Raw genomic sequence first — 18,483 nt, forward strand, 5'->3', positions numbered from 1 at the left:
CCTTGCCAATGAGAGCCTGATCTGGACACCTGACACCCCCAGACTTTGCTTTGCCTTCCTGAAGCCCCATCTGGAGTACTTTGTCCTCAGCACAAGAATGATGTAGAACTGCTGGAGTGGGTCGAGAGAAGGCCACAGTCAAAATTCAGAATTTCTGTAACTAACAATTATCTTGAGTTAAACTTCTGACACTTATACTGTTAATAATTTATTGAGGAGTGAGGAGAGAAAGGGAAGCATAGTAATTAATGAATATTAACCATTAACTTCAAATTAATACCAGGCTTAATGCTGATCACAGTTTACCAGTAGAATAAACTAAAAACCAGACATGGGTGCTTCTGAGTGAAGTCTTAGTTTATGTTAGCATAACTGAAAGGCAACCATACGTCACTACTTTAGGAATGAAAAGCAAGTATTCACCTATACACAATTTCTTCATCATCTGCCAACTTTGCCACCGATTTTGAAATATCAAAGACTAAAGAAATGGTAGCTATTAAAATCCACCTTTGAACATTACAGATACAGTTGTGTAAGTCAAGAGTGAACTGTGGATCCCCTCATACAAAGATCTTATCTTGAAGATTTCTGTGTAGCACTGTGTACTTCCATAGAAGCCAGATAAAAAAAGCAGCTCATTTGCCAACATCAATGTTTTTTACATAACAGGTAAAAAAGATTTTAAAAGTTGATTATGAGTGATTTATGAGGAAAAGACTGTGTTGATAAAAGACTAGCTGTGAATAAATTCTATTAAATGTTCAGCATGTTGGTTTTTATGTGGTACGAACAGTTGTTTAATCTAGAAGGGAAAAGGAATGGAAAGAACTAAAATGAAAATAACTTGTCACAGAATATCTTCTTTTCTCAAAATAATAATCTCCTATTCCCTTCACGCACTTATGCCAATACTCAGTAATTACGTATTCCCGTTTAGTATGAAGAAGCACAATCATTTAAACAGGCTTGAGGCCTGCAAGTGCTACAAAGTTTCTGGAGCACAATTTATCTGTTACCCTGCAAGACAGCAGTAGGATTCAAACCAAGTACATAAGAGATAGAGTGGAAGGAAATGCTCATCAGCTTCACTGAGCTTCTCAGCAACACACAAATGAACATTCTTACAATTGTTTACAATTAACAAATGCAAAACCTTTCAGCTAATTTACATACCTGCCACTCTGGTCTTTAGTCCATGTAACAGATCTTCCCTCAGGTTTGGTTTTGTACTGTATTCTTATAGCATGAGGAAAATCTGCTGGAGTCTGAACTCCATGTTTCTTTATCTCCAAGCTCCAGCTGCCAGAAGTAAACTCAAGCTCTCCATATCCAGGTGCCTGGCTGCAGCAAGTGTAATAGTATAGCTGTTCCTGACAGCGATCCAAAGGTAAAGTCACAAGTTTGTGTACAATCTGATTTCTGAGATTTCTGAGATTTTCCAGCTCCTTTGAAACATCAATTAGTTCAGCAGACATGGCAAATTTCTCAATGCCTGGCACAGCAGCAATATCTACCTCCTCAACCTTTAGCACAGATAAATCACAGCAATCCAATATCAGCAGAAAATCCTTGTTCCCGTGGCTCTCTGTGTCACAGCAGTTCTTTGAACCAGAAATCTCAGAAGCTTGTTCCTTGTTGCTATGGTTACCATTTTTATCAGAAGTATCTTTTTTACCTTCACCACTGACAGCAAAATCACTATATTCCACTTCACATGAAATGACACTTGCACTTGACACAGAAACATGGCAGGGTTCTGATGACCCAGTTTCACAGATTTTGTTAAGGTGTGACTGGCAGCCTTCTTCACCAATACTGCTGGCTTTCCTGTATCTGCTCCCTGTCTCCAGAAATAAAACTATGATTCCTTCTATAACTTGGCTTTTAAAATCCACATCCAAGTCCAGTACATAGTGCTTTACAAGCATGTGGCTAGTGTTGGCCATTAAGGGCAAGTCATCCTTCATGGGGTCTAGCTGCATCTCCATGTTTCACACTGGTGGTTAAGTTTTACAAAACCTTAGTCATTTGTTATTTATAATATTTCCATAAGAAGCAAGAACATTCAGCCTTCTAGTGCCAAAAACATTTTGATCAAATTACAGTATAGAAGTCAGTTGCAGTTCCTTCACTTCTCTCATTCTGTAAGAAAAAGCAAAAACAAAACCAAGTCAGATTATTGTTCCATGACTTGAAGCATTTCGAAAAATACTAAAAAGTCCAGTTGCTTTTACAAAAAACTGCATCTCCACAGAATGAGATCAAGCTAGTTGCTTCAGGATTTGCTATCAAGTAGGCTTTATTTTTCATCTGTCATAAACTGAAACCAACTCTACTAAAGATGACTCCAGATGACTCTTTTTACCTTCTTTTCAAGAATACTTAAGATACACTGTTATGCAACATCTAAATTTATTTTTGTATTGTTTGTTTTCAGGGTTCCTGTATTAATATCATTACTTAGCTCCAATATAAGAAGCATTAGCCAAAACCACTTCATATGTTACAAACTTTTAAGTAACAATCTGATTAATACAAGGCAACAGCAGGGACTAATATACTTCCCACATGACAACCACTCTCATATCAGCATTTTTAGTAAATTAGAGAACATGAGTCCATCTACTGTGGGTGTATTCTTAGTATGCCTTTGAGATGGTTCATAAAGATTTTTAAAATTTATAGTTATATACTAAAGTTACATGTTTACATCTTAATAGCTGGAAACCCATTAATGCTCAGGATAATAGCATCCTACAGAAAACAAAACGTCTTTCTCTGGAAAATACGCAAATATTACAAAAGCAAGAACATATTAAAATACATCAATATTTTTTGGAAGCTTTTCACCACAGAATTGTAATTTCTATGCATTCTCTGATTGCTACAACCACTGAGCTGAAATTATATGGTTATCCCACTTCAATCCTTTTTTTGACTGCTTTCTAGACTAGAAGTCAAAGACAGAAAGAAACAATTTCCTGTTAAGACTTGTAGTTCTCTTGCTATTAAATCATTGATATTCTCACAACACATAGCTAGGTCTGTTTTTAAACACCTAAAGTGCACAGATATTGGCTTGAGTCACTGGTTTATTGTTTCACAGACTCAGTACAGATTTCAGTGTCCAACATGGTTTTTAAAGTAAACACAGAGAAGAACCTAGACTCACCTTAGACTTGCTATTTTGTTTGAATGCTATCAAATTGGGACCAGTAAGTGAAAGGCTCAGGCCATGAAACCATCAAACTGCAATACGAACTACTTTCACACAAAGCACACAAAGCATTGCAAGAGGGACTTCTTTGAATGTTCTCATCTACTCAGAAACAGCTATTACAGGGACGTCTTTAAATACAAACAGAGAAAAATCTTTCTTTCACTTTGTATCAGTCCACATGCAAAGGGTCACTGATATATCTCAGTAAATTCAGAGTAACTTGAAGATTATTCAAGACATTAGATTTTTTGAACTAATGCTGGCAAGTACTACTCTCTTCTTTATTTGAGGGCTCTCCCAAACTTTGTCACTGAATTGTATTTCTGTTGATCTTAACAGTTTTCTATTTCAAGTGTTTTCAAACTTTACATATTTACAAGAAAACATTTCATATCTTGCTCTGATGTGCCTGTGTATACTTTGCAGGATCAAAAAAAGGTACAAGCTCCTGCAGAGCACCAGTGACTTCACTGTAGCTTTGCAAAAATGACATGTTCATTTTGTCAGTTTGACTTAAAAACAAAGAGCAACAAAAATAAATAAATAGAGGAAAGTGAAACATCATGTACCCTGCAGTGTATATTGGGCATATGGAGCAATGCCTCCATGATGTCTGTCTGTGACACCAGAGAGCAAACTTGATGTTATGAAATAGGTAAATAAATACTTACTTTAAAAAAAATAAATTAAAACTCTCTTTGGTTGTATCTGCTGAGTATCAATTCCACTAATTTACACATACCTATTTCTGTAATATTAGTAAGTATCCAAAAGTAGCAAAGTACTATACACCTAACACCCATGAAAAGCAAAAGCATTAAACTACACACAGGGAGCTATATTAAAATATGTGTATGTGAAATATGATTTTAGCAAGTTACATTCTATTCACGTTAAAATGGATTTTCATTAGACAGCTGCATTCTACTTCTGTCACATTTGGCCTTTCCTACCCATTTCACCCAAACTCTTGATATAAAATTAGATCACACTCCTGGTGTGAGATGTGAGAAGAGCATGAGCCACAGAAGAACATTCATATTTAGCAGTTATATCAATAACTAATTCTTAAAAGTGCCGAGCTGTTAGCAAGTCACACAAATCACAAAATTTTATCCTAAGATTACATGTACATTTGTATCTTATACTTTTTTCAAAAGACAACTTCACATAGGAGTTATCTTTGGGAACTTGGAAGCAGAAATGCTGAGAGCTGTTCTTAAAGTAATGCCTCCAGTTTCATAACACTGGCCCACAATATCAGAGTTGGATACTGGCAGTAGAGTTGAACCTTCCCACCAACATTCCATTACATGTTGTTGCCTTGTGACAACATGCCCACTGCAGAGGGGCAGTCTGTGAATATGGCATCTGAAGTGGAAGTGCAGATGAAGCATGGATATGCCACTGAATTCCTTCACGCTGAAAAAATGGCACCCAGTGACATTCTTTGATGCTTGCCTATTGAGTGTTTCTGGAGACCAAACAGTGGATGTGAGCACAGTGAGGCAGTGGGCTACCTGCACCGGTGCAGATGTTTACGAATGCAGCACACAGGCTTTCATTCATTGCTGGCATAGTTAATAGCGGTGACTGTGCTGAAAAGTAGTTTTGTAGCTAAGAATTTTTATCTATGAAATAGTGCTACTTTTAGCTTTGTATCTGTTACACTTTACATCAAAATAACCAGGAGGCATTATTTTTGGAGTGACCTATGTATCTTGTCTTGCAGATATAAACACACTCCATAATATACTGAATTACATAGATAATATTTTTAAAACAAAAGCCACCATCTTTCTATTTAGTATATCTGTTTGGTTGGGGTTTTGTTTTGTTTGTTTTGCTGTAATTGAGCTGAGCAACTAGATGAAAAATAGATTGGAAAGAGCAAATAAAGAATGAGAACAGTCATTGTTTAAACAAGAAAACAAATAAATCATGGCTGTTTTGCTTTAGGGTCAAGTTAAGAAGAGATTTGCAGACTAAATGGTGTGTGCATATGTATCACTCTTTCTGAAGCTAATTTATTTTTCAAATAGTTTTATCATAGAATCATAGAATGGCCTGGGTTGAAAAAGACCATAATGATCATCTAGTTTCAACCTGCCTGCTATGTACAGGGTCACCAACCACCAGACCACATTCAGCATGGCCTTGAATGCCTCAAGGGATGGGGCATCCACAACCTCCTTGGGCAACCTATTACAGTGTGCCACCACCCTCTGTGTGAAAAACTTCCTCTAACCTAAACCTGCCCTGTCTCAGTTTAAAAACATTTCCCCTTGTCCTATCACTATCCACCCTTGTAAACAGACGTTTCCTCTCCTGTTTATACACTCCCTTCAAGTACTGGAAGGCCACAATGAGGTCTTCCTGGACCTTTCTCCAAGCTAAACAAGCCCAGTTCCCACAACTTTTCTTCATAGCAGAGGCGCTCCAACCTTCTGATAATCTTATTGGCCCTCTTCTGGATCTGTTCCAAGTGCTCCACACCTTTATGTTTAAATTCTATTCTGTACTATTAGAGTAATCTTTCACACAGAATTAAGAATGGCGACTTAAAAATATCAGTTGCTTTTAACCAAGCACTTGTAGATGCCTAAGCAATATTATCAGCATACATACAGCTTTTTAAAAACTCCCTTAAGAATCTTTTTAGAAGCACCATAAGACATCTTTTTTAACTATGTGGCAGATTTTCAGTATGTTTATTGAGATACAGAGATAATACCTTGTATGAGGGTATCGAGACTGGCACACTAAATGCCTGCTTAGGATCCAAGGGATTAGGAGAATGGAGAAATAAACACAAAAACAAATGCACACTAAAGTTTATTACTCCTTCCCATGACTAAAAAGATAGGAAGCAGAATTAACAGAATTACTGATTAACAGTAATACACAAAAGACTGAGAAGAAAATGATCCTTCCAGATATTTCTGGGGGGAGTGGGAGTGGGAAGATGAAGTCAGTTATTACCTCAGTAATAAATTATTCAGTAATAAATCTGTGAACAAAGAAGTCTATCAAATAGTTATACTTTTTAACACTATTTTACTTCTATCTGCTATATTAATAAGAAATTTAAAGATAAAACAACATTGTTGGTTTTAGTTTGTTGGTGTTTTTTGTTCTTGTTGCTTTTTTAATAAAGCATTTGCAACACAAAAACAAACAGGTAATCTAGGAAAAATATTTAAAGGCATACATATGATAGTCACCTGAGAAGAAAAATAATTAAAATGTTTCATGTGGGCCATTTTACATAAGAATTTAACCTGATATGAGACAAACAGGTCCACTGGATTAAACATTTTAATGCTAATTTTACTACATTAAAGTGCATGTATAAATGTTTGTGTTTTAAACAAAATGGATAGCTAGTCAGTACAGATGTGTGCAGCTTATTAGATACTAGATTTAAATCACCTAAGGAGAATGTCTCAATTCTATACAAGAAAAGACAAGAATGAACTGTCTACTTGGCTCAAACAGACAGGCTTTCTATTATTTAAAAAATAAAAAAAAAAAAAAAAAAAATCAAGGCAGTTAATGACTATATATCAAACTTCAGTTGCAAATGAACTAGAAAACGACACAGATGTCATATTAAAGCACAACAAAAATCAAGATGGGAAGAAAAAAAGAACAAATAAAAACTAATAAAGGAAAAATGCACTTCCACAAAAGTGGATTATACAATATCAGATATAGCAGAAAATTATTATTTTAGTTCCTTGGAAAGGACACTGTAAAAACCTGCAAGCGAACATGAAAAAAGGTACACATAGGTAGTCGTAGCTTCACGTTTATTTAAATGCTAGTAACCTATAACTTTGCTTTAAATCAGTATAATGATTTCAATAATATTGTAAAATAAATATACTGGAATTATGTTTAAAGTCTAGCATCTAAGCAGACTTCCCCTCATTGGTCCAGCATTTAAAGAAATATATATATATATGTGTGTGTATATATATATATATATATATATATATATATATATCTGTCAGATGATACAGAAAGCTTGCACTCAGAAGTAAAAAATATGTAATGACAAGTCCAAGAGACAAACAAGAACTAAGTGAAAAAAACAGAAGTGCAACAATGAAACATGCTTGTAAACCCTATGTTCACCACTACACTTAATTGTAATGTCTTTCACAGACATGTAATAATTTAGGTTATAAAATTAGGTAGCAAACAATGATTTAATTCATCCTTTGATTCCAGTAGAAATGAAATGCATCTTCTGTTATTTCTGTAATCAGGTGTTCCCAAAAATGTACAAAAATAAAAGTACAAATATTCAAGCAAAACATTCCAAACTACAAGTGCAAAAATACAGCTTATCAAAACTTGAAGCAAAATCAGTATGAGTTCCAACATTATGCAAATTTGGAAGTTGGGCCTGGGTACTCCAAGACAGCATTCTCCATTAATTTTCTTTCTGATTAACTGAATATGATTTCTGATGAGGTGCAACCAACTTGATTCTCAAACAGGGTACGACCATGGAACCCACTCAGAGTAACAATTGTTCTTCAATGCTTTCCTTACTTCCATCAAGAGAAGGAGTAGGAATCTGAAAGATATGAAGGGAAATTGGGTTTAAAAGATAAAAAGGAAAAAAAAAAAAAAAAAAAACAATCAAAGAAAATCTGACTCTGCTAGCTACATGTTATGTTAGATGGGCAGACTTACCTATGTATTCATATACAGTCCGTCTTTCAGATGCTGACATTATGGAATGCACTTGTATGCATTCAGCTAGAACTACATCAAAGCTTGCAGGTTTCACTGATTTTATCATTTTATCACCTTCCTACTGAACTACTCTATTTTATGACCAAGTTATGCAATATACTCTTATAACTAAACTTCTATTAACGTTCTCTTTTATTCTTAATTACAAAGTTAGCAGAATAAATTGTAATTATGGCTCTCACGTAACACAAAAAACATACTTTATCAACTGCTAAAGTAATATCCTTGCTGACCCTTTTGGAAGTCCTCTGCACATTTCCAAGCTTTCCAACTACATGCAAAGAGTAGACCTTTTCCTACTGTTTCCTGAAGATGCAGCTCTGAATTAGTATTCATTAAATTTGATACAATCTTTTCTTCCCACCTTATACACATATCAAGGTGCCTCCCTCTGATTATCAAAATGAGAGGGGAGATTCTTTGATATACTCAGATGATGGAAAGTGGCTTGGCTATCACCTCCACCAGTTCCCTCAGCACTCTCCGGTGAATCTCATCCAGCCCCATGGACTTGTGGCAGTCCAGTTGGAGTAGTAAGTCTCTGACCATTTCTACCAGCATCACAGCAGGTTTAGTCTGCTCTTCAGCCGAGACTACCAGGTCAGAGTGCTGAGTAGCTTGAGGATAACTGGTCTGATCTTTAAGTACAGACGTAAAGAAGGCATTCAGGACTTCTGCCTTTTCCTTATCCTCAGTGGTCACATTCCCAGCCTCATTCAGTAAAGAGTGGAGATTCTCCTTTGTCCACCTCTTACTGTTGATGTATTTATAAGAGTTTCTTGTTCCTTTTTACCCCAGAGGCCAGACTGAGTTCAAGCTGGGCTTTTGCCTTTCTGATTTTCTCACTACGCTTCTTAACAACTTCTCTGTATTCCTTATGAGTTGCCTGTCCCTTCTTCCATGGGAGGTAGATTCTCTTTTTCTCCCGGAGCCTCAAGAATAGCTCCCTATACATCCACACCGGTCTTACAGCTTTCAACAATTCTGGAAGACCCCTAATTAAAGGGGTTGTCCTCTTGGGATCTACAAGCATCATCATGGGTGATTTGTGGTGCAGCTGAAGCTTTCCATCATACATCATTTGGAGACAAGCAATCTTTTGAACAGTTTCCACTAATTGGATGACTGTCCCAGAAATGGCAAGAGTCTCCCCTTTCTAGTCAGTTGAGACCACATGTCCAATAGGCAGCCCTCTGCATTAAGGACCACGGGGCCCAAAAGTTACCAGTAGGCAAAAATACTCCTGGTCCCCAGTATCCTTCAGGAGCTTCTTCAATTAACAGTATCTGGTCTCCACCAATAAGGCTAACCTTCCACACATACTCCATCTCCAGTTCCTTCAGGGAACAGTCAGAATCTTTTTTTCAATTTTGCTAATTCAGTAGAAGAAAAAGTAATCTCTATTCATCTAATCTGATTCATCTAAACTGATTCATCTAAATTGATTCATCTAATCAGATGAATCAGTATTCATCTGATTGTTTAAGTAGTCGCCATTTTTGTACAAACATTTCTTTTTTATCAAAGGATGGAACTGTGTTGTCAAGGTTTCTAGTTTATCTAGCCCTGACTTTATTTCTTCCAGAGGACAGATTTTTTCTTTAGGAAGGTTTTAAGTGCTAGTGCTGATATTATCCTTGCAAACCAGCTGTTCCTTCAGGGCCTTTCATTCTCTAATTGCCCTTCAAGTTCCACTACCCAATTCTGCAAGGTTTTTACTATTTTTTTGCAATTTTCTGTTCCCTGACTCAAGTTCCTTTATCTGACTCTGTAGCAATTGTCTGATTTGGCTTTCTGCAGTAAGCTGTCATGCTCTGAACTCTGCAGTTGCAAGATACAACTTTCCTTTTCCAGCTCAGGAACAAGCATCTTTTTGCAGAGCACTAATGCAGTCAAAAACACTTGGCAAGTTACACCAGTTCTGGAGTGCCCAATATAGCCCTGATAAGTGTCTGGAACCATGATTTCTTAAGAGACCTAACAACACATTTTTGTTTTCCATAGTGGCTTCTCTAACATCCATCTCACAAAATGCACGGTGATATTCCTGGAGACACACACGTATCCAACAAATTCAAGTACTCAGATCACTCATAACCCCGAGAGGTGCATGCACAAAAAAATTCTAACAACACACTTAAGTTATAACACACTTAAGTCACAAAATGCAGAGTGATCTTCCCATAGAGGCACACACATATCTAACAAATGTAAATACTCAAAATTACTCCCTACATTCCCAAGAGGTATACATAAAAATGTTCCAACAGTACATTTAAGTCACAAAATGTGGAGTGATCTTCCTGGAGACATATATGTGTATCAATAAAATGCAAATACTCAAAATTACTCCTTATGTCCCTGAGAAGCCACTCTCTGGAAGGGTACCCTGCCTCAACTATGCCATTTAATAAATCTCTTGCTTTGATTATCAGAGCAAGAGGGGAAATTATTTGATACACCCGTAGTGAGACTGAAATAGAAGCAAGGTCAGCTGTTTTCTGAAAAGTTTATTACCAATTAAAGTGATGCGGAAGGGAAAGGCTGCTGGTTGTCACAAATTAGGACAATGGGAAAGGGAATGCAGGCAAATAGGAAAGATGGGAAAAGAGCAAAAATTACATGAAGCATAAACAGTCATGCTCACAGATCCAACAGTGTCCCATTGTGTGCCATTCTGATGGTCCAAGGCCAATGTAGGAATAAGGGCGCAGGGGGAGGCAGCAGTAGAATGGCCAGCCTTTGGCAACAAGCATATAAACATTAGACAAACAACAGTGGGTCCAGGAGAAACAGGCAGGTTCCAGGTAGCAGGCCCAGGAGAATCAGGCAGCAGGCAAGTTTCACACCACAAGATATCTGATATTAGGCACATGCTTCCTTGGTTGTAAGCGCCTTTTTTTATCCACTTCCTCTGCCAGGGAGACATTCCTGGGCACTTAGGTTAAGAGTCATGGGTAGCACCTTCAGGCATGCAGGTACTCTAAATGGTTACCTCTTGAGATCTGCCTACAAAAGACTGCTCACTGGCTATTTAGCAGCTGCTTATCTCTGGAGGCTGCTTATCTGTTCTGATCCCTGGTCTGCAAGTGTTAAGACAGTAGATCTCTTGGACTTGGGTCTAAGACTTCCTGGAATTGTCTATCTGAAGTTGTACTACAGCAAGCTTCCAGAGAAAGGTGCAGAAATAATCTCTTACACAGGTACTGTCATCATACTGAAGATACTAGAGCTACTGTTTCTGAGATGTTTGACACTTCTTCTGTAATGCACTGTCTTCTGCAATATGTTTATGTATATTCTGTACATAATACAATATCTGGATTTCATTTTACTGAAAAAAAAGTGAAAGCACTTCACCTTTAGAAATGCATGTTCACTAGCTGAACTGTAAGCACTAAAAATTAGGAACAGTAATTAATGGTACTGTGAAGTCTCAACAACCATTTCAAAAATATTTTTAATTCATACATCCACACATAAAGAAGTAATAAATTATCAGTGCATTCTTAAAATATACCTCACATTCAATGCATTGTCTATATTGAATGTACTTCATAAACGATAAAAACATCAGTCAAGCTAAAAGTATGGTTATGTTTTAGTATTTTAATTTGCAAAGGAACAAATAATAAGAATAGCAGATGCTGGCCAGTATGAATAGAGTTACCCTTAATCATCTATGCATTAATGAGTTGCATAAAACATAAAGAATGAGAAATGGGGAAGAAGTGATCTATTGCACTTTTATAACACTGCATTTCTACTTACTACAGAAAGCATCATATTGAGTCACATGCAAACCTGAGAACAGCTTCCAGGTAAAATAACACCTGGTTGCAAAGCAGACAGGTTTGAAGAATAAACTTCCTAAAACTACCTATAGCAAAAACTACATGTGCAGCATTAAATAAAATAGAATAGACAAGGAAATGGGAAGAGAAAGTTAAAAAGAGGCAAGAAAAAGGATGTTACAGATAATGTACATGATTATCAAAGATGACTCTGTAATAGGATGGTACAAGCCAGAAATACACCATGCAGAACACACTAACTCCTACTTCCTTTCCAGCAACTAATTGTATCAGATGGCAACAGATTTTCTTACCATAGAATCACAGAAAAGCTCGGATTAGAGGGGATATTAAAAATCATCCACTTGCAAAGTCTAGCCATAGGAAAGGCTGTGACTCACCAGCTCAAGCTGCCCAGGGCCCCATCCAGCCCAGCCTTGAACATCTTCAGGGATGGGGCATCCACAGCTTCTTAGGCAGCCTATGCCAGTGCCTCGCTGCCCTGAGTAAAAAATTTCTTCCTAATGTCTAACCTAAATTTCCCCTCTTTCAGTTTAAAGTCATTCCCCCTCTTGCTATTAGTCAGTCCATGTAAAAGGTCAGTCCCCTCCTGCTTATAAGCTCCCTTCAAGTACTGAAAGGTTGCAGTGAGGTCTCCCCAGAGCCCTTCTTCTCCAAGATAAACAAGCCCAGCTCCTTCAACCTCTCCTTCCAGTTAACACACTTCAGTGAAAGAGAAGCACAAAACAACATTTCCTAAATCTTCATGGAAAAACATATGACTATGCCAAATATGCAATCTCTTTTGTGAATGATGTGAGGTACCTCTTATCTCAGAGCACAAATGTAGCTGTTATGTTTCATATATTTTCAAACTCTGAGAGAGTATAAATTAATGAAAGAAAGGTTTGCATGACAGAAAAATCAAGAGAATGACAGTTTTTTAATTGGGCAAAATCAGCTGCATAAATGTTTTTTACACACAAACACCAATACAAGTAGCAGGCAATGACCTCAAGACAGAGGCCATTAAATCAGATTTTGTGTTTACTGTACAGCACACCAACTCACTCCCTGAAATAAAAGCCATTTAAAGCAATTAAAGAAATAGGTGCCTAAGAGCTAAGGACTGTCAGACAAACCCTGGCAGTTTATGCTACATCTGTTCAAAGAGATATCTCCCAGCTGACTGTTCAGCCCTTAAAAAAAAATAAAATAAAATCAACAGAGATGAGTACCCTTACGCTCAGGTACCCCAGGCCACAGCCTGGCTCATGTGGCCTCACCAGTAGCTGAAGCTAACATTCTGGGCTGCAAATAAGCATCTCTGAAACACTGGCATCAACCTGTTTGCATTATGCATACCTCATATTCTTTGAAAGGCGTAGAAAGTATTTCAGCACCATACTTCCCCTGCATGCCCCAGGCCAATATCGAGGTGCTACACATTTAAATAAGCCCTAATTTTATTTTGAAGTGTTCTAATGGAAGTTTCTTCCAAATCCAGTTTTATAAATATCATATGTAACGTAAGACTTAAAGATCTTACCCAAGTCAATCCCGAAGACTGGCATCAACAGTAATTTTACTCTGTAAATATTTATATAATTATATATAAGTTATATATATTTATATATAGTTCGCAGTAATTTTGAACTTGATTTTCTTCCAAGTACCTAACACAACTAACTAAGTCTTTTTAAGGCAGACAAGAGCAAGAGCTCCTTCATAGTTGAAAGCAAGGTTAAAACAACCTTACAGAAGGACTTGCTACTGTAAACTTTTCCATAGAAAAGAGTTTGAGAACTTCAGAGAGAGTCACAAGAAAATCAGTACACATGGGAACGAGACTCCAAAGTGAAAGTTTAATTCTGTTAACTGCTGCTCCTTCTCAGTCAGTGAACTATAGCTGCAATGAGTAACCACAAGTTAGCAGTAGAGGAAGCTGTTCACCGTGAGTTGAAACTACAATGGAAAAAAAAATAAAAAAAATCTTCCAGTTCAAATGAGATTTGAAAATCAGAAAAGTTCCTTCACAAGAATATTCACTCCCAAAGACAAAACACTAACTTATTCAATGCTTGAGGCAGAAGCATAACTTATTTATGGAAAATGAGCTAGGAATAGCATCCCGATATTTCCTGCAAACACTCTGAGCCTTCATCCAACTCTCTGAACCAAATACCTACATTGTTAAGCAAAGCCCAAACATACATGTAAACATTCCACAAGTACCTACCCATAAATCAGCAATGTTCTGAAAGAAACTGTGTTTTAAAAGAACCCATTTCTGTATGGATTATGTTTTTAATTTTTATTTTTAAAAATAATTTGAAGGACAGTCCTAAGGAACCTACTGAGCCCATGCTTGAGCTAGGGCATGGACCAGATGGTGCCGCGGCCCCTTCTAAACCTCAGAGATGGTGAGGTTCTATGGAGATGCTGGCAAGCATTACAGAGGTGCAAAATTATCTTGGATTTTATTTCTACTCTATACACACAAGAAAAAGAATCTGCTTTTCAAAAGACAGACCATGCAGATGAAAATGTGTCCAAATTAGACTTGTGCTGTAATATGGTATGACTGTTTCTAATGCAATGCAGCTGCCATTTAAAAATACCACCTACAACATGAAAGATTGATTGTTATGTTTCCAATATCTGGAAAATAATCTTCTCTTCCCAATGCTGACACTCACAGACCACTCCTGTAACTCAGCATGACTTATAAAACTCAAATTTATTGTGAGTGAAAAAAATAATACAACTAAAAAGGTTGCTCCAAAAGTAATTGCTCCTATTTTATTATGCAGGCCCATGACATCAATGGCAGATGATGGTGGTATGGCAGTAGAGGCTGAGCATTCCCACCAACATTCTGACACATTTTGCTGCCATGCAACAGATGGCAGCACAGGGGCAGTGTGACAAAATGGCATCTGACATGGAAGTGCCTATTAAACAAAAAAAAAGCATCAATGAATTCCTGCATGCAGAAAAAAAAAATCACCCACTGACATTCATTGATGCTTGTTGAACATTTACGGAGACCAACCACAGGACACAAGCACAGCGGAGGGAGGTGTGTTACATAAGCAGCAACAGCAGGTCACCCCTGCTGGTGCATATCTTCATAAATGCAACATAAAATCTTTAAAGCTGAAAAAGCCAACTAAGATTATCTAGTCTAACCATCCACCCGTCACCAGTACTGCCCACTAAAACATGTTCCTCAGCACCACATCTACATGTTTCAGCTCTTGTTAATCACTGGCAAAAATACATAGCTAATGCTAGGGACAATGCTGAAATTGAGCACGCTGTAGCTGACAATTCGTTCTATTAGTGTTATTCTGCTTTTTGTTGTCATTCCCATGCAAATAACAAGGAGGCATTACTTTTAAACTGACTTACATAACACAAAAATCTTTAGATAAATTATAAAATACCATTTATTAAGATATGAGTTTTACATTCCATGTTTCCAAGCATTAGAAGAAGCCAATGAACAGAATCTGTTAATCACCTAAAGAGCTTTAATATAACCATATGTCATGTTCTTTCAGGAATTTACACTTAACAACAAAGTCTTACGAGAAGGGCATGGATTCAAGATGCATAAACAGCTTTTAACGAGAATAGCAAATAAAGTCAATAACAGCAAAAGCCTACAGCTTATTGCTGATTGCATATCGTTTCTTAACATGCATTTACACTGTGCTCCTGTTTACTGTAGACAAGTTTACTCAAGAAGCTGAGGGGGCAACTTAGCCTTCCAGACTTCCAGAAGCACCTTGCGCCGACCGACCCAGCAGCAGGCTGTAGGACAAAGTCTGCGGCCCCAGGGAGCGGGGCTCGGACCCCGGCAGCGGGGGCACCGGGCAGAGGGCTGACAGCGAAGGAAGGTCGGAACACGCGGGACAGACAATTGCTAACAACCACTATCGACACACCACCTTACCTTACCCCTTACCTTCCCCTGCCCCCTGCCGAGAGCTTGACTACCCGACAACCGCAGCTGTACCTACCAAGCTTTCCACCGAGCGCAGGCCGCCGTCCAACCGAGCTGCGGCGCACACGAATGACATAGTGCGTATCCCCCACCCCCAGGTCCCGCCCAAATGCTCGGCGCAACGGTAGTCGCCCCGCCCCCTCGCTCTTGGCCCGGCCCGTGGATCCTCAGGGTGTCCTGGTGGGCCGTGGTGTTCGCTGTAGGGCGTGGTTTCACTTATGTCCGAGGTCCGAGCGTAATGGGTTCTGTTGGCAGGTTTAACCCAGCTGCATCTTTCAGACTCATACACCTTAGCATGGGGGCAGAGGAATGTCTGCAGCATGGTGTTTGGTCTGTGTGGCCACACAATGGTGCCATCCTGTTCTGAAACCAAGTAGTCAAACAAAACGGTCTTAAGAATTCTGCATTTTGCAAGCCATTACAAATTTAAAAACTACATATGTCTTTAGCAGTTCATTTGTCTTTGGAATTATAATCCTTTAATTCTAAATGTCTGAAGAACTCTGATGCATCAGTATTTTTGCACTCACATGCTGCAGTGTAGTGCCGTTAAAATGCTACACCGTTTGCTGCACCACCAAATGTTGGGTTCCAAACTGTATGTGGATATAGTCAGTGAATTTCTCTACCTCTTTTAGGTGTCCTTGTGCTATCTTCATTTCAATCCTCTTAAAACCTTCAGTCTTCACATTTTGTCCACATCATTTTGAAGTTATTACCACCTCTTTCAGGAAAGCTCCTAAGGCCTAATTCTCTACTGGTACAGCTTACATTGCTTCACTTTTCTCAGTAGAGTTGTGCCAAAAATGTGCCTATCTGAAATATTTCAGAAGTTTCACTCCTAGTGTAGGCTTATAATTTTAATCACAGCCACTCCAAGAGCACCTTTCTGCAATGCATGATATAAACAAATAAGAATAACACGCTTGTTATCAGCAGACCAGGCTCCATTTAAGGTTGAATTTGCCACTCCCAAGGAATAAGCAATAAAGTAAAAGAACAGAAACTTTCAGACAGCTGATGGCAGATTGCAGCCTCACGATTGCCTGGTTACTTGTACCTCTCTTTGCAATCATGCTAGGATGACAGGATGGAGAAGTGTACTTTTTTGCACATTAAGACAGAGCACTGTCATTACTGTTCAAGTTAGCAAAAATCCCACTGGCATCAGCAGGGGTGTATGTATACTTATTTATTTTCACATAACAGATTTAGCTAGATACTTTATTCTGTTGTTTAGTTTGGCAGTGAATGGCTAAGTTCACTGAAGTAATTTATAACTGATTAACTGCTCTCACGGATACCTTGCTTCTGTCTCAGAGCCCACAGGATGCTGGAGCTGTTAGCTGGCTGCTGAAGAAGCCAGAATGCTTATAAAAGGCAAATTATTTTGTCACTTCTGTCTGCAGAAGGAATAATTCCTAAAAATATCTAGCAATGTCAGCACTGAATCAACTGCGGTCTAGGAGAGGTAGGCAGCCATCAGCTGTTAAAATCAATACCACAGAAGGTCTTAGAAATACTTCATTCATATTTGCAGTGCTTAATTATATGACTCTTTCTGCTTTGGGACCTACTTGGAGCTATCCAATGGGCTAGGATGTTAGAAGGTAAGGGTACCCGTGAGATCTGGTCAGCATTTAAACAACACTTCTCCCAAGCTCAGGATCAGTGTGAACCTATGAGTAAGAAATCAGGGAAGGGTGGCAGGAGGTCTGTATGGATGAGCAAGGAGCTCATGCATAAACTCAAAGGGAAGAAGAAGATCCACAAAATGTGGAAAAAGGATCTGACCACTTGGGAAGAATATAAGAAGGCTGTCAGGGCCTGCAGGGATGTAATAGGAAGGCTAAAGCCCACCTGGAATGAATCTGGTGAAGGAGATAAAGGATAAGAAGAAAGGTTTTTTTTCAGTATATCAACAGTAAAAGGAAGAGTAGGGAAAATGTGGGTCCCCTAATAAATGAGGGGGTGTTCTGGCAACAGGGGATGCTGAGAAGACGGAGATAGTGAACACTTTCTTTGCAAAGATATAACTGAAAACACTCCCACTCAGGAATCCTGGACCCTGGTGAGAAATTCTGGGGAATGAAAGTCTTTGCTTTGGTGAGGGAAGAGATGGTCTGAGAGCTTCTTGGCAGCATCAGTATACATAAATCCTTGGGCTCCATTGGTACACACCCAAATGGGCTGAGGGAGCTAGCAGAGGTGACTGCCGAACTACTCTCTATCATCTTTGAGAGGTCTTGGAGAATGGGAAAGGTGTCTGAAGACTAGAGGGTAGCCAATGGCACTCTGGTCTTCAAAAAGGAGGGCAGAATCCGCAGGTCTGTTCATCTCACCTCTTTCCCTGGAAAGATGGTGGAACAGCTTGTTCTAGATGCCATCTCCAAGCAACTGGAAGAGAAGAAGGTCATCAGGAGTAGTCAGCATGGATTCACCGGGGGGATGTCATGCTCAACCAACCTGGTGGCCTTCTATGATTTCAGTGCTGGATGGGTGAATGGGGGGGAGAGCAGTGAATGTAGTCTGACTTGATTTCAGCAGGCGTTTGATACTGTCTACCAAGACATTCTCATAATGAAGATGAACAACTGTGGGACAGATGGGTGAATGGTGAGGTGGGTTGAGAACTGGCTGACTGGTCAAGCTCAGAGGGTTGTGATTGGCAGCGTAGAGTCCAG

General features: G+C 38.6%; 1 protein-coding gene across 21 annotated transcripts in view; it reads right to left on the reverse strand.

The window, feature by feature from the left end:
• Nucleotides 1-15,850, reverse strand: part of AOPEP (aminopeptidase O (putative)) — a 169,045-nt gene extending 153,195 nt beyond the window's left edge. For 17 of the 21 annotated variants that reach the window (XR_014939453.1, XR_014939454.1, XR_014939455.1 and 14 more), the window contains exons 1-3: nucleotides 15,816-15,850; nucleotides 7,787-7,811; nucleotides 1,177-2,145 (exon numbers count right to left, since the gene is read on the reverse strand). Coding sequence is in view for 15 of the 21 variants with exons in the window: in XM_015849266.3 (XP_015704752.2) it covers nucleotides 1,177-1,991 (815 nt within the window). In the remaining 6 variants the exon portion in view is untranslated. Of the gene's footprint in view, nucleotides 1-1,176; nucleotides 2,146-7,786; nucleotides 7,812-15,760 lie in introns of all 21 variants that reach the window. The other 4 variants (XM_085529080.1, XM_032441527.2, XM_085529082.1 and 1 more) reach the window with 2 other exon arrangements.
• Nucleotides 15,851-18,483: the final 2,633 nt, after the last annotated feature.

Source organism: Coturnix japonica, chromosome Z, assembly GCF_054131305.1.
Source record: "Coturnix japonica strain WE chromosome Z, WE-NBRP24, whole genome shotgun sequence".
In the NCBI taxonomy this organism is placed as follows: domain Eukaryota; kingdom Metazoa; phylum Chordata; class Aves; order Galliformes; family Phasianidae; genus Coturnix; species Coturnix japonica.